At 45.7% G+C, this 12,158-nt stretch overlaps 1 protein-coding gene across 1 annotated transcript in view; it reads left to right on the top strand.

Moving 5' to 3' along the window:
* Window positions 1-12,158, top strand: part of gramd1bb (GRAM domain containing 1Bb) — a gene marked incomplete at both ends in the record, with an annotated part of 100,118 nt that overhangs the window by 83,216 nt on the left and 4,744 nt on the right. The window contains 11 exons of the mRNA XM_083637056.1: window positions 3,959-4,043; window positions 4,577-4,680; window positions 4,889-4,984; window positions 6,128-6,208; window positions 6,420-6,535; window positions 7,349-7,511; window positions 8,787-8,961; window positions 9,659-9,802; window positions 10,166-10,284; window positions 10,409-10,551; window positions 11,762-11,865. Coding sequence (XP_083493182.1) covers window positions 3,959-4,043; window positions 4,577-4,680; window positions 4,889-4,984; window positions 6,128-6,208; window positions 6,420-6,535; window positions 7,349-7,511; window positions 8,787-8,961; window positions 9,659-9,802; window positions 10,166-10,284; window positions 10,409-10,551; window positions 11,762-11,865 — 1,330 coding nt within the window. The remainder of the gene's footprint in view (window positions 1-3,958; window positions 4,044-4,576; window positions 4,681-4,888; window positions 4,985-6,127; window positions 6,209-6,419; window positions 6,536-7,348; window positions 7,512-8,786; window positions 8,962-9,658; window positions 9,803-10,165; window positions 10,285-10,408; window positions 10,552-11,761; window positions 11,866-12,158) is intronic.

Raw genomic sequence — 12,158 nt, 5'->3', positions numbered from 1 at the left:
TATGTGGTTTTGAATTTGCTAACGTTGACAGAAATCAGCAGAGTTGCATGGAAGAGAGTTAATTTAGACGAGATAAGTTCATTTGCCTTTGACTATTTGTGTAAGACAGAAAAGTAAATGTCTTTGTTATCTAGCTGGCTACTCCTTCAGGACATCTGCTATCTGCTCCTGTACAACAGAGAGTCTGTGCATCCTCTCCCACACTGAACTAGCAGAGGGAGGTGTGTTTCCCTTGGCTCGATCACACACACACACACACACACACACACACACACACACACACACACACACACACACACACACACACACACACACACACACACACACACACACACACACACACACACACACACACCTTGCCTGCCTTTCCATCAATTGAAGGACAGCCAGAGTGAGAGAATGGGTTCATTGTTGGCATGCTTGACGGACAGCCAACCCGCTACACACACACACACACACACACACACACACACACACACACACACACACACACACACACACACACACACACACTCACACACACACACGCACACACACACACACACACAATCTTCAACGCCCACTCCCACCCCCCCTCAAACCCCACCCTGGTTTACAGTACCAGTCTCTGCCATCTCTGACTGTTTGTCCAGCAAGTTAATGGTTAACCAGGTTCATAATAAACAGTGAATATCCCCATCGCCACCTCAGACCGAGACTGGCGCTGTCTGTCTGCCAGAGACGGTCACACTGTCAGCTGCAGACCAGGCGCAGTACCACTTTCCGCAGTCTCTTCGTTCATTCAAAGGAGAAAAATGACCTGAATGAGGGAGGAAAGGGACTACTCTGAACATGGACGCCCGGAATGTTTTGGATGGAAAAACTGTTCTGCGTGCAATTTTGATCGGATGAACCCTCGTCCCACTGAAATTTCATCCTCATGATGGAGAGGCATTCTCAATTGGGCGAAGGCCATTTTCAGAGTGAATGATCAGCACTGTTTTCCAGGAGGCCTGGCTGCTATAGAGGATTATTTTACAAGTCACATCCATTTTCCTGCTTCACATTTCCTCCTCAGCCACTTGGCTGCCGGGTTAAGGGAGGATTGGGAAACAACGCGGTACAGGAAAGGTGGAATTCCAGGGGCACAGATGTGGGCTTCACATGGCGAGTAGGACTCAAGGAAGATGCAGTAATCAAATTTACTCCAAGTCAAGAATAGAGGCAGGACACGCACACAAATAGTTGATTTAGCACTGCTAAAATAGCTCTGCATCCCTCTTGCCTGCTGCTGAAAGTAACAGACAGCGATCGAGTATCAGGAGTTGACCTTATTGAGGAGAGGGGATTGCCCACGGGGGAATACGAGGAGAGAGAGAGAGGGATGGGGGGGTTAAATACCTTGATATCATCAGGGTTTGGTCCACTAGGTCCCTGAAATTAGTTTGGGACTTTAGTGCAATTGGCTCTTCATCCATGAGTGGTCCAATATGAGGAGAAAGTAGAGATTGATGTCGGTGCAGCCACTTCACCCTGCGATGTGAGTGCAGGCATGGTGTGACCTAGTGCAGACCCTGTCCAGATGAATGGCCTTGTTTTGCGGGCGGAGGTAACTGGAGGTTACGCTTCACATCTGTTCTCTGTAACTCAATCACTTTGTCAGACGCCAACAGCGACCACACACTTTACTCCTCGGCCGTAATCTATTTCCCTTTATTTTCTGTTTTTCTCTCCGACTTCTCTCGCTTGCTTCATCTCATCCTTCTTACTGAACTTACTGTTGTTTCATTCAATTTGCTGGTCGTAAACAGAGTCATTGCAAGGCATCCAGACCTGGACGGCACCACACACACACACACGCGCGTGTGCGCGCGCGCGCGCATACACACACACACGCACGCACACACGCACACACACACACACACACACACACACACACACACACGCTCAGCTCAGCTCAGCTCACACACATAGTAGGAGGAGTAGACCAAAAAAAGGAAAAAGCTACAACCATGATAATACAGGACTTGTTGGCCAGGGTTACTAGAGGGCAACGGCCGTAACTCCTCTCCCTGTGTGTCAAAGAAAGAGAGAGAGCCAGAGAGCGAGCGAGCGAGGATCATGTGGCTGGAGCTCAGCACTGAGAGAGAGCAGCACCCAAAACAACAGGGGGGCGGATACTAACCCAGCGGACGGCGGCTCGATCTACTCGCTCTGCTCCAACACTGCTAACTGACAAGTTCTCCCAAGTCAGAGGGTCAACTTTGGAAAATAAGTCTCCCGTCCGTATGCCGTAAGGACCTGGCATGACGAGTATGGAATCGGATGAAGACCACAGCATGTCGGAGTGGGAGGCCGTGCTGGAGCTGGATGAGGCTTTGGCAGGGTGGCTTCTGCAGGGTCCGGCTAGAGGGGAGTGGGGTTGGGAGTGGGGCTGGGCGGCCTCGGACCTTCAGGACCCAGACTGGGACACAGAGGAGGTCCCTGCTGTAAGTTGCACTCCATCCATATATACAGTACAAGCGTAAAAACCACAAGGAGAGTAGTGAACGGGGGGGGGGGGGGGGTTAGAAGATTGTGCGGTGTAGCGAGATTGATCGGACCTCTCGCGGAGCGCGTTAAAGCCACAAGATGGGGTCAGCGAGCGAAGAGGGGCTGTAGCAGGCTTGGGTTTTGTGGGAGCTTAATATGTGCCATTGTAGACTGCTGGGAGCATAGTTCTGCGGCTGCTCCCTTCTACAGTACTACACTCAAGGAAACAACTGGCTTTGGTATGAGTCATAGCTATTTGAATTCTCCCAGGGCTCATGGAGGCCTGTTGTTAAAAAGAAAGGGAAAAAAGAGTAGCATCATGTTATTGGTTTACGATCAACAAGGATCCGGCCAATTGAAGCGGGGTGGAAGTGATGTCACTCACCATGCTTTCAGCACATTTGCCCTCATCATTACAAAGTCACACCGGCTACTTTTATGCCAAGTGTGAAACAGACGCTCCTGTACTGTAGTATTTCATGCTGCTTTGCTTTACAAGCTTAGTACAGGTTTAATGTGAACAAGCTGTTCTTTTCCCCGACACTGATCCAAAAGGAGATTTTTCTCTTTAAATGGATGCCTCTTGTTAGTGTGTTGGCAGACATTGTTTCCCAAAGCTTTCCTCTTGAAGGAAGGAAAGCACCTGGCACACTGACACGTCGAGCCCTCACCTCGCCGCGCACCTGGACGCACCACAGCCTCGCTCTGCAAATAATCACGCCTGCTGACACCAAGCCCAGGATAAGATTTAGCCCAATTCCTGAAAACAAATAGCAGAAGAGAGAGAGTGTGTTCCCCCAGAACGCCCGATTCTCAAAACTAGGCTAAAGTCTTGTTTTTGACGAGTTAATGAAATCACCATGAGAAATGTGTTGTGTACACCTTGAGCGTTCATTCTGGTTGTTGTCCTGCCTCTTGTCACTGAACAAACGCCTCATTGTCAGCAACATGTCGCTATGTATCGCAACGGTGACGATGTGATTGATATACTGTATGAAAGGCTGAAAAGCCACAGCAGCATGTTTACTGAATGATCTGCAGTGGGCTGCTGTGATTGAATTGTGCTTAGTTTCACTCTGGTGTCAAATCCTGTCAGTGATGCACTCTTACGGTCAACTGAGACCATGCACTTTGCATGCCACACACTGTACCTCCATCTGCAGTGCTTGTCAAAACCCCCCCCCCACTGCTCACAATTAATGCCAAGGTACTGTGTGATTAGAGCCAAACCAAAAGCCCTGATCAAACCTGTGGGGGTGGTTTTAACAAGGGTATGTCGCATCCTAGTGGAAAGAAATAACATGACGTGCGTGAGTGAGTGAGTGAGCCGACACTTGTGAATGAGTGAGTGTGAAGATGACAGTGTTGTTGTTGGGAGTGCGTGTGTGTGTGTGTGTGTGTGTGTGTGTTGTCGTGGCGTTTCATCGTGCTCTGCCTTCGACTGCAGGTGCTGAGCCCGACGTACAAGCAGCGCAATGAGGACTTTAGGAAACTCTTCAAGCAGCTCCCGGACACGGAGAGACTCATCGTGGGTGAGTAAGGACTGCGTGACACTATTTAGATACGCACGCGAGGTCGGAGTTCTTAACCTCCTCACGCTGCCAGATGGTTTGTTTTCACATAATCATCTGGGAACAAGTCGCTCGGGAAACCGTTTTCAAAGGGCAGGCACTTTCAAAAAATACCTGGCAGGTGATTGGATGAACCATCTGTCTATCACGGGCTTGCCATCGCTGGCGTCACACCAAAGCCTGCCCGTAGCTGCCTCATAGACGCTGATTCAAACCATTAGATTGGATTTGTCCATATTTTACTGTCCGCTGAGAGCAAAGAGCCACATTTGAAAAATCTGAAATATTTAAAATCATGATCAAATTACAAAATAGATGTGTAGATTTTGTTCACTTACAATCTAGAAATATTACATATTTTGATATTTTGAATCCATGAGTGATAGTGAATAAATCTGTACCCTGCTAGTTTTGATTATTTTACTAGTATAGTTTTTCCCCCTCCACTATGGTGTGTGGTGCAGAGTTTGTGACTTTAACCTTTGTGTTGCCAGACTACTCCTGTGCTCTGCAACGGGACATCCTCCTGCAGGGACGACTCTACCTCTCGGAGAACTGGATCTGTTTCTATAGCAACATCTTCCGCTGGGAAACACTGGTGTGCAAATACACTCTCTGGACCTCTTTGCATTCCCATACGTGTCTGTTATACTGTCCGCAGTTTGGCATACTTGGTGCTCTATAATGTGTGTGTGTGTGTGTGTGTGTGTGTGTGTGTGTGTGTGTGTGTGTGTGTGTGTGTGTGCCTGTTTGTGTCTGTTTGTGTTTGGGCCTGTGTGTGCGTTTGGGCCTGTGTGTGCATGTAGCTGACAGTGCGGCTAAAGGACATCTGCTCGATGACAAAAGAGAAGACTGCCCGCCTCATTCCCAATGCCATCCAGCTCTGCACAGACACTGACAAGGTAAGAGATGTAGACTCACTAAATAGATTAGGAAACTTTAGATCAATGATTCCCAAACTGTGGGCCACTAGTGGGTTATGGAGGTAGTGCAGGTAGGCCGCGAGTGGTCTGCCAACACTCCAGATCTTCGCAGGTAATCAAATGGCTGTAGCAGGGTCATTTTTAAAGCTAGTGGGGATCCTGTTATCAGAAGAAACTAGAACATCTAAGGCATCCATTGGTCAAGTCAAGTCAAGTCAAATTTTATTTATATAGCACCTTTCATACACAAAGGCAATTCAAGGTGCTTTACAAAAAAATAATCGAAAAAACAAGCAGCAAAGCAATGCACATATAAAATTGTTATATGTAATTATAATTGGTACCAAGTATAATATGGTAGCTTGTTGGGAAGGTGGCAAAATAACGCTCCAAACATAGGTTAAATTTTGGTGAGGGAAAACTATTTCAAACTATTTCAAAGGGGTCCCTTTACCTCTCAGCTCAATTTATCTGAATGAAAATTGGTTCAATGGTTCAATGGGTACCCACCAGTCTCCCCTTTACAGATAAGGTAGTGTTTTTCACAGCCTAGCATTAATATCTTGTGGATTGATTTCTTGTTGTTGCTCATCACATTTTGTCTCAATAAATGTGTTATGCATGCAAATACTTCTGATGAGTAAGGGGGGAGAAAATGTTGGCAATCTGCTTTTGGGTATTTTGTCGAAATGTTTTTGCATGTGGATGGATTATTAATTCCCCTTATGCCCAAATTCACATGCTCTGTTAATGAAATAAAAAAAATATATAATGTAAAAAAAACCTATAGGGAAATACATCATCTTAATCTTGTGTGTTGATCAGAGTTGTGATTAAAGGGTTGGATGGACCCCGGAAGATTTTCAGGTTTCAAAGTGGCCCGCAGCATTCTTAAGTTTGGGAACCCCTGGTCTAGATAGGTAACTACTGTGTCGACTAAATGATGGATATGGATTCAATCTATTTCTGTTTGCCTAAAAAGGCCATGTGTTCTGTTATGTAGGAGGTTAGAATAAGGCTTAATCCATGCTGCTCAACTGCTTATTTCCACGGCAGTGTTATTCTTTGGATCCTGTACTATGTTAAGCACACTCACACATGATTGCCCTTCATTGTTCGCAGCACTTTTTCACCTCGTTTGGAGCCCGGGACAGGACATACATGATGATGTTCAGACTGTGGCAGAATGCGCTGCTAGACAAGGTGAGACAACAAGCCCAGATCACAGCATGTCACTTTGTCCTTTTGCTCATGTGCATCTAAAACAGTGACTTTTTGCATACATGTATCACATAAAGCAAAAAAGGATGTTTCGGATGTTCCAAGCAACTCTTTTCCCCCCCTCTCATATAACTTACATTGTATTCTTCAAGCTTTTTCTTGCCCCTTCTTGATTTGTTTATCCCTTGTGTAGCCCCTGTGCCCCAAAGAGCTGTGGCACTTTGTCCATCAGTGCTATGGCAATGAACTTGGCCTGACCAGTGACGATGAGGACTACGTACCCCCTGATGATGACTTCAACACCATGGGGTGAGTCCGGTTACCTTGGTTACAGCATCGGTTGCTATGGTTACCAGCATAAACACTGTCCTGTCAATTACCCCGGTTGAGTTCGACGGTCCTGATCTGTAAGGGGCCCATTATAAACGCCTGGCTTCAGTACACACACACACACACACACACACACACACACACACACACACACACACACACACACACACACACACTTAACATCCCGCTGAGCTCCCTGCTAATTCACACTGCAAGAGCTACACCTGGGTCCATTTATATTTGCAATTCTTGCCATTTGCTTGAACCTTCTTGCAGTATCTGCATCATTGAGATACTGTTAGCTGTGAGGTAAGCAAACCGCCCACAGGCACTTAAAGACTGCAAGAAAATGCAACACAGTCAATGTTTCAATCGTCTGAAGGTTTACAACAAATCCTTCTGTGGATTTAATAGGTGAAATTAATAAGGAATCAAAGTTTTCACTTGGATTCACCTGCTCATTCTATCTCACGAGACTAGTTGTGTACACTTGAAGTGGATTTGGTGAAATCAAGAGAGTCAATCAGTCAGTCACAACAGGTCAAAAGGTAAATTGTAAGACTAGAGTAAACGACTTGTCGTTTCTCTGACTCTTTAACACTTTACTGTTATCATCCACACATTCTGCACATTGTATTGTACTACATGGCAAAACCTACCCCTCTGACACCTAAGTAGCCCAAAACTCACCATAAACCGTATTTAACCGTATTTGCGAATACTATTTTACCCAGGATGTGCAAGAGCATCATTCTAGAGTAGTGAGTGATGGGTGAAGCTCTTGTCCTCCAGGTTCTGTGAAGAGATTCCAAATGAAGAGAATGACATCAACAACGACAACTCGTCCAAGAGTAGCGCCGAGGCCAAACCTGAAGCAAGCCCTCCACCCATACATAAAAAGATCCTCCCCAACATCACCATCCCCAGCCCAGGCAACAATGACCCGCCCATCGCAGTAAGTCCATGCGTTAAATACTGTTTAGTAACACACACACACACACACACACACACACACACACACACACACACACACACACACACACACACACACACACACACACACACACACACACACACACACACACAGCAGAGGGCAAAGGGTTAAATGAGTCATCATCATACCTCCTCCAACCAGCTACTGTAAAGGTAACCAAATAAAATTACTTTGCAATAAATACAGAAAGCAGTCTTATGGCCCAACTCAATATTTATCCTCTCTACCAAAAAATGCAAAATAACCACAGTACACACACGAGTAGGTGTGACTACTAGGTATGAAGAGCTTGATTATATTTAAATCAGTCTGGGCATCTCTCTACCCAAGTCCAATCACATTGAGACAATTGTGACGCATCTCATTTAATCTCTCATCCATCACTCCCAGTTTGAGCTGCTTCAGTTCTGCCTTTGAAGTCAATCCATTTTTCCACTCACTTACAAATTCCCAGACTGCTGAGTGCAGGCAGAAATGTCTGCCGTCAAATCATTTAAATCACATAGCACACATTTCCTCAGAGACGAGTGAACCGAACTCATAAAAAAACTCATTTCTTCATCGGAGAGCGAACTAAACAGATTATTTTGACCATGTCCATGTCAGTCACAAATGCAAATTCACAGACTATAGTCGACACTGTACATCGTAGTCGACTAATAGTTCATCTGTTGTTTTAGGAATAAACAATAGAAATAAATAAATAAATTGAAGATAGATTTGTTTGAACGATAATTTTCTACATGATGCCATGTTAAATAAACAGAATTTAGGCTATGAGGGAAAGATTCCCGTCTATGTTGATCCTGCAGTCAAACAGTCGCTATATATCTCCAGCTCTGTCAAGTTGCTGGGGTTTAGCGGCTCATTTGTAAACAGCCTCTCAGAGCCAATCAGGACTCTGCTATTTCACATCCTCCTAGGTTGGTCCCGCCTACATTAGCTAACCCTTTTCTGGCTGTTTTTGAGACCTTTTTGATGAGAATTGATCATTTTTATTGGGTGAAAAATAATATCTTGCGTGACTAATCGACTAGTCGACTACCTTTCGGGAGTAGTCAATGACTACTAAAATTCAATAGTCGTGAATGCCCTCGACAGCAAGTTGTGTCATCTGAACAAAACAGAGACTGACCACTTTGACCGTCGGGTAGGTGTCGGTGCCATTAGTCTCCACGACAAAAAGACATCTACGCTCCTTGCACATCCCCTGCTGACTCTCTGTGTCTCTCCCAGTTTGACCTCCCATCAGATGAGTATGCGGACTGCCTGCCGTACGGGGAGCTGCTGGGCCTGCCCCTGGTGGTGGAAGAGAGCAGTGCTGGCCCCGTGCCCTCGCCCTCACTCGACTTCAACGACAACGAAGACCTCCCCACTGAGCTCAGTGACTCCTCCGAGACGCACGACGAGGGTAAGGCACTCACAGCCGCTCGTTCTATCAAATACCCTAACCAGGGGAAAGCTTTACTCTGTTATTGATTGAGATGTAGACTTGAGTGTACAAAACTCTGGACATGCCTGCCTTTTCCATGCCTGACCAGATGAACTTTGATTTCTTATTTAATTCACCGATTAAATCCACTTCAGGCCCGCCCGGGTATTAGACTTGCAGTAGCTAGGCGTAGATACGCTACATCTACGCCTGGAACAGGACTCTTAAAAAGTGGTTCACTCCCACTCACCCAAGATTTTTTTTTTAAAGAGGCGTGACAGACATATGAATTGACCAACCACGGATGGCATGCCGGACTTCCGTAACAGCCCAGCCAATCAGATTTCGCCGCACAATTCCTGTCGGCGGAACCCGAAAATTTGATTTGTGATTCAGACCCTCCGTCGCTGGAAGCGTGCTGACGTAAGACGGGTCTGACCACGTGAGACTACGCGGGTAGTGCAGCGGTAGATTCCCTGCCTACCAACACGAGGCTCGCAGGTTCGAGCCCCGTGCCTCAGTCATGAAGGAGGAAACATGTCAGGGAAGACTTCACACAGTTGAGGCTCACGCTCAAATTAAATGCATTGCTGTTAACCAGATTTAAAATCAAACGCATGAAGACGCCATCTCACATACAGTATATGTTATTTTCCATCTTGTCTCTGGCACGTAGGTGAGGTACAGGCCTTCCATGAGGATCTGAATGGCAGACAGTACATCAACGAGGTCTACACGTTCAGTGTGGACAAGCTGTACGGCATCCTCTTCACAGAGTCGCAGTTCATGAGTGACTTCATGGAACAGCGTAGATTCTCAGGTCAGTATTTCCTCTCCAAATCAGGATTTCTTATTAGCCTTGTATTGAATTGATTTGAAACATCATTTCTATCTAATCATAACACTGGTAATATTTGAGATTAGCAGTTCATGCTCACTCTTCTATTGAATAGAATAGAATACAACTTTACTGGCCACTAGGGGTGTAACAATTGATTTAGGCGATGCCTTGTCATAGAGTCTATGACCAGCGTCTATGACATAGACGCTGGTGTAGCTGGCTGGGGGCATGGTCAGGGTGGGGTAAATCCTCCCATTCTCCCCATTCAGCATAGTTAGCATTTAGCTGCTAGCCCAGCCCAGGCAGACAGGATTGGCGATTTAACCTGCCATTCCTATCCAGATGTAGTCTACCACCCATGGAAGAAGGAGGATGCTGGGAACCAGACCAGAGAGATTCTGTACACCATCTCTCTGTCCAACCCCCTGGCCCCCAAGACAGCCACAATCACGGAGACACAGGTACAGGAAACTGTCCTCCTCTATAGAGTCTCTTTGTGTCCTGTATCATTCACGTGGGAACAGTATAGGTTTGCTCAGTTAGTGTTACTCCCAAAATAGCAATAATGTTTCTCTTATTTATCAGACGCTGTACAAAGCCAGTCAGGAGAGTGAGTGCTACATCATTGATGCCGAGGTCATCACACACGACGTGCCGTACCACGACTACTTCTACACCCTCAACCGCTACATGCTCACCAGGGTGGCCAAGAACAAGTGCCGGTTACGGTGAGTTAGGGTCGGATACCCAGGATAGAGGCCTGTTAAAGGGGATGGTGTAGTGGTTTTATGTCATGCTTTTCATTTTGACCACCTTAATCTTGTGCCATTTCTTATGTTTGTATTTTATTCCATTCTATTTTATTTTATTTTATTTTAGTTGTTTATTTTGTTTATTTATTTATTTTCCCCCCCAATTATACTTCGCCAATTTCCCCCTGCTGCCCCGGTCGCTGCTCCACCCCATCTACCGATCTGGGGAGAGCCTAGACATGCCTCCTCCGACACATGCGCAGTTACCAGCCGCTTCTTTTCACCTGTCAGCGTGGAGCTTCCCCGGCAGGACGTAGCACGTGGGAGGATCATGCTATTCCCACCAGTTCCCTTCCGCCCCGAACAGGCGCCCTGAACGACCAGGGGAGGCGCTAGTGCAGCGACCAGGACACATACCCTTAATCCGGCTTCCCACCCACAGACACAGTCAATCGTTCCTGTATGGACGCCCAACCAAGCCGGAGGTAACACGGGGGCGCGAACCTGCGACCCCGTGTTGGTAGGCAGGGAATCTACCGCTACACTACCCGGACGCCCAGTTGTTTATTTTTATTTAAAAACTGCCTTACTTTTAGACGTGCTTTCCATTTTTATCTCCTTCATATATTTTACTATTCTTGTTTTTTTTCTATGCAATTTTTTAAACCTATGTGTAAACTCTGAATAGACTAGTGCAGGAAAAATAAAATTTCTTACTCTTCCTTATCTCCACTTCTGGAACCATGCACGTTTTTTGTTTTTGTTTTTTTTTAGCTTTCAGTATGGACACAAACCATGTCATGCATTTATCACAAACAAAACAACCAAGCATAAATTAAAAAGGGACAAGACAAAGACAAACACAAAATAACTCAGGCAGAGAAGTTATCTACTCACCTTCCATCTGAACATACAAGCAAAGCATACATCAGAACATGCAACAAATCAACCTATTTGCTCACCTCTACATATCTCATATATTCCCAAATTATACCACCTATGCACGTCCTTCTAGTGAGGAATATGACAGCACTAAAGATTTTCAAACATGCAAACACAATAAGACATTTTATCTAGACATCTCAGTTTCTCTCATGGCATCCATGGAGCTATTTGGATTTACAAACATTCACTGTGCTCCATATGCGTCTCTAATTCTATTTCTGTTTCCATCTCTCTTTCTCAGGGTGTCGACGGAGCTGCGCTACAGGAAGCAGCCGTGGGGGCTAGTGAAGGGCTTCATCGAGAAGAACTTCTGGAGCGGCCTGGATGAGAACTTCCGCCACCTTGGTAAACACACACTCTTTACCATCGGTCCTGCCTGATGTAATTGAGGCTTAAATGGTAAAGGGGGAAAAAGCATTTATACCAGAAAATTGGCTTGTGATGTGTTTTCCTTTTCTTTGTAATGATGAAGATTCATGATAATGGGGGTCTAATTTATTTTTACTCTGGCCTGCATCGCAAATGAGTACAAAAGCCCTCAATAACCTGAGCTATTCTTCACCTTGTGTAGTGCATTGTTGATACACGACACGTCATGATACCTAGCTTTTCAGTGAAGAAGAAGAAAAAAACATTAT

The sequence above is a fragment of the Poromitra crassiceps genome (genome assembly GCF_964638095.1).
Source record: "Poromitra crassiceps genome assembly, chromosome: 5".
In the NCBI taxonomy this organism is placed as follows: domain Eukaryota; kingdom Metazoa; phylum Chordata; class Actinopteri; order Beryciformes; family Melamphaidae; genus Poromitra; species Poromitra crassiceps.
This window is presented reverse-complemented; position numbering and strand designations above follow the sequence as displayed.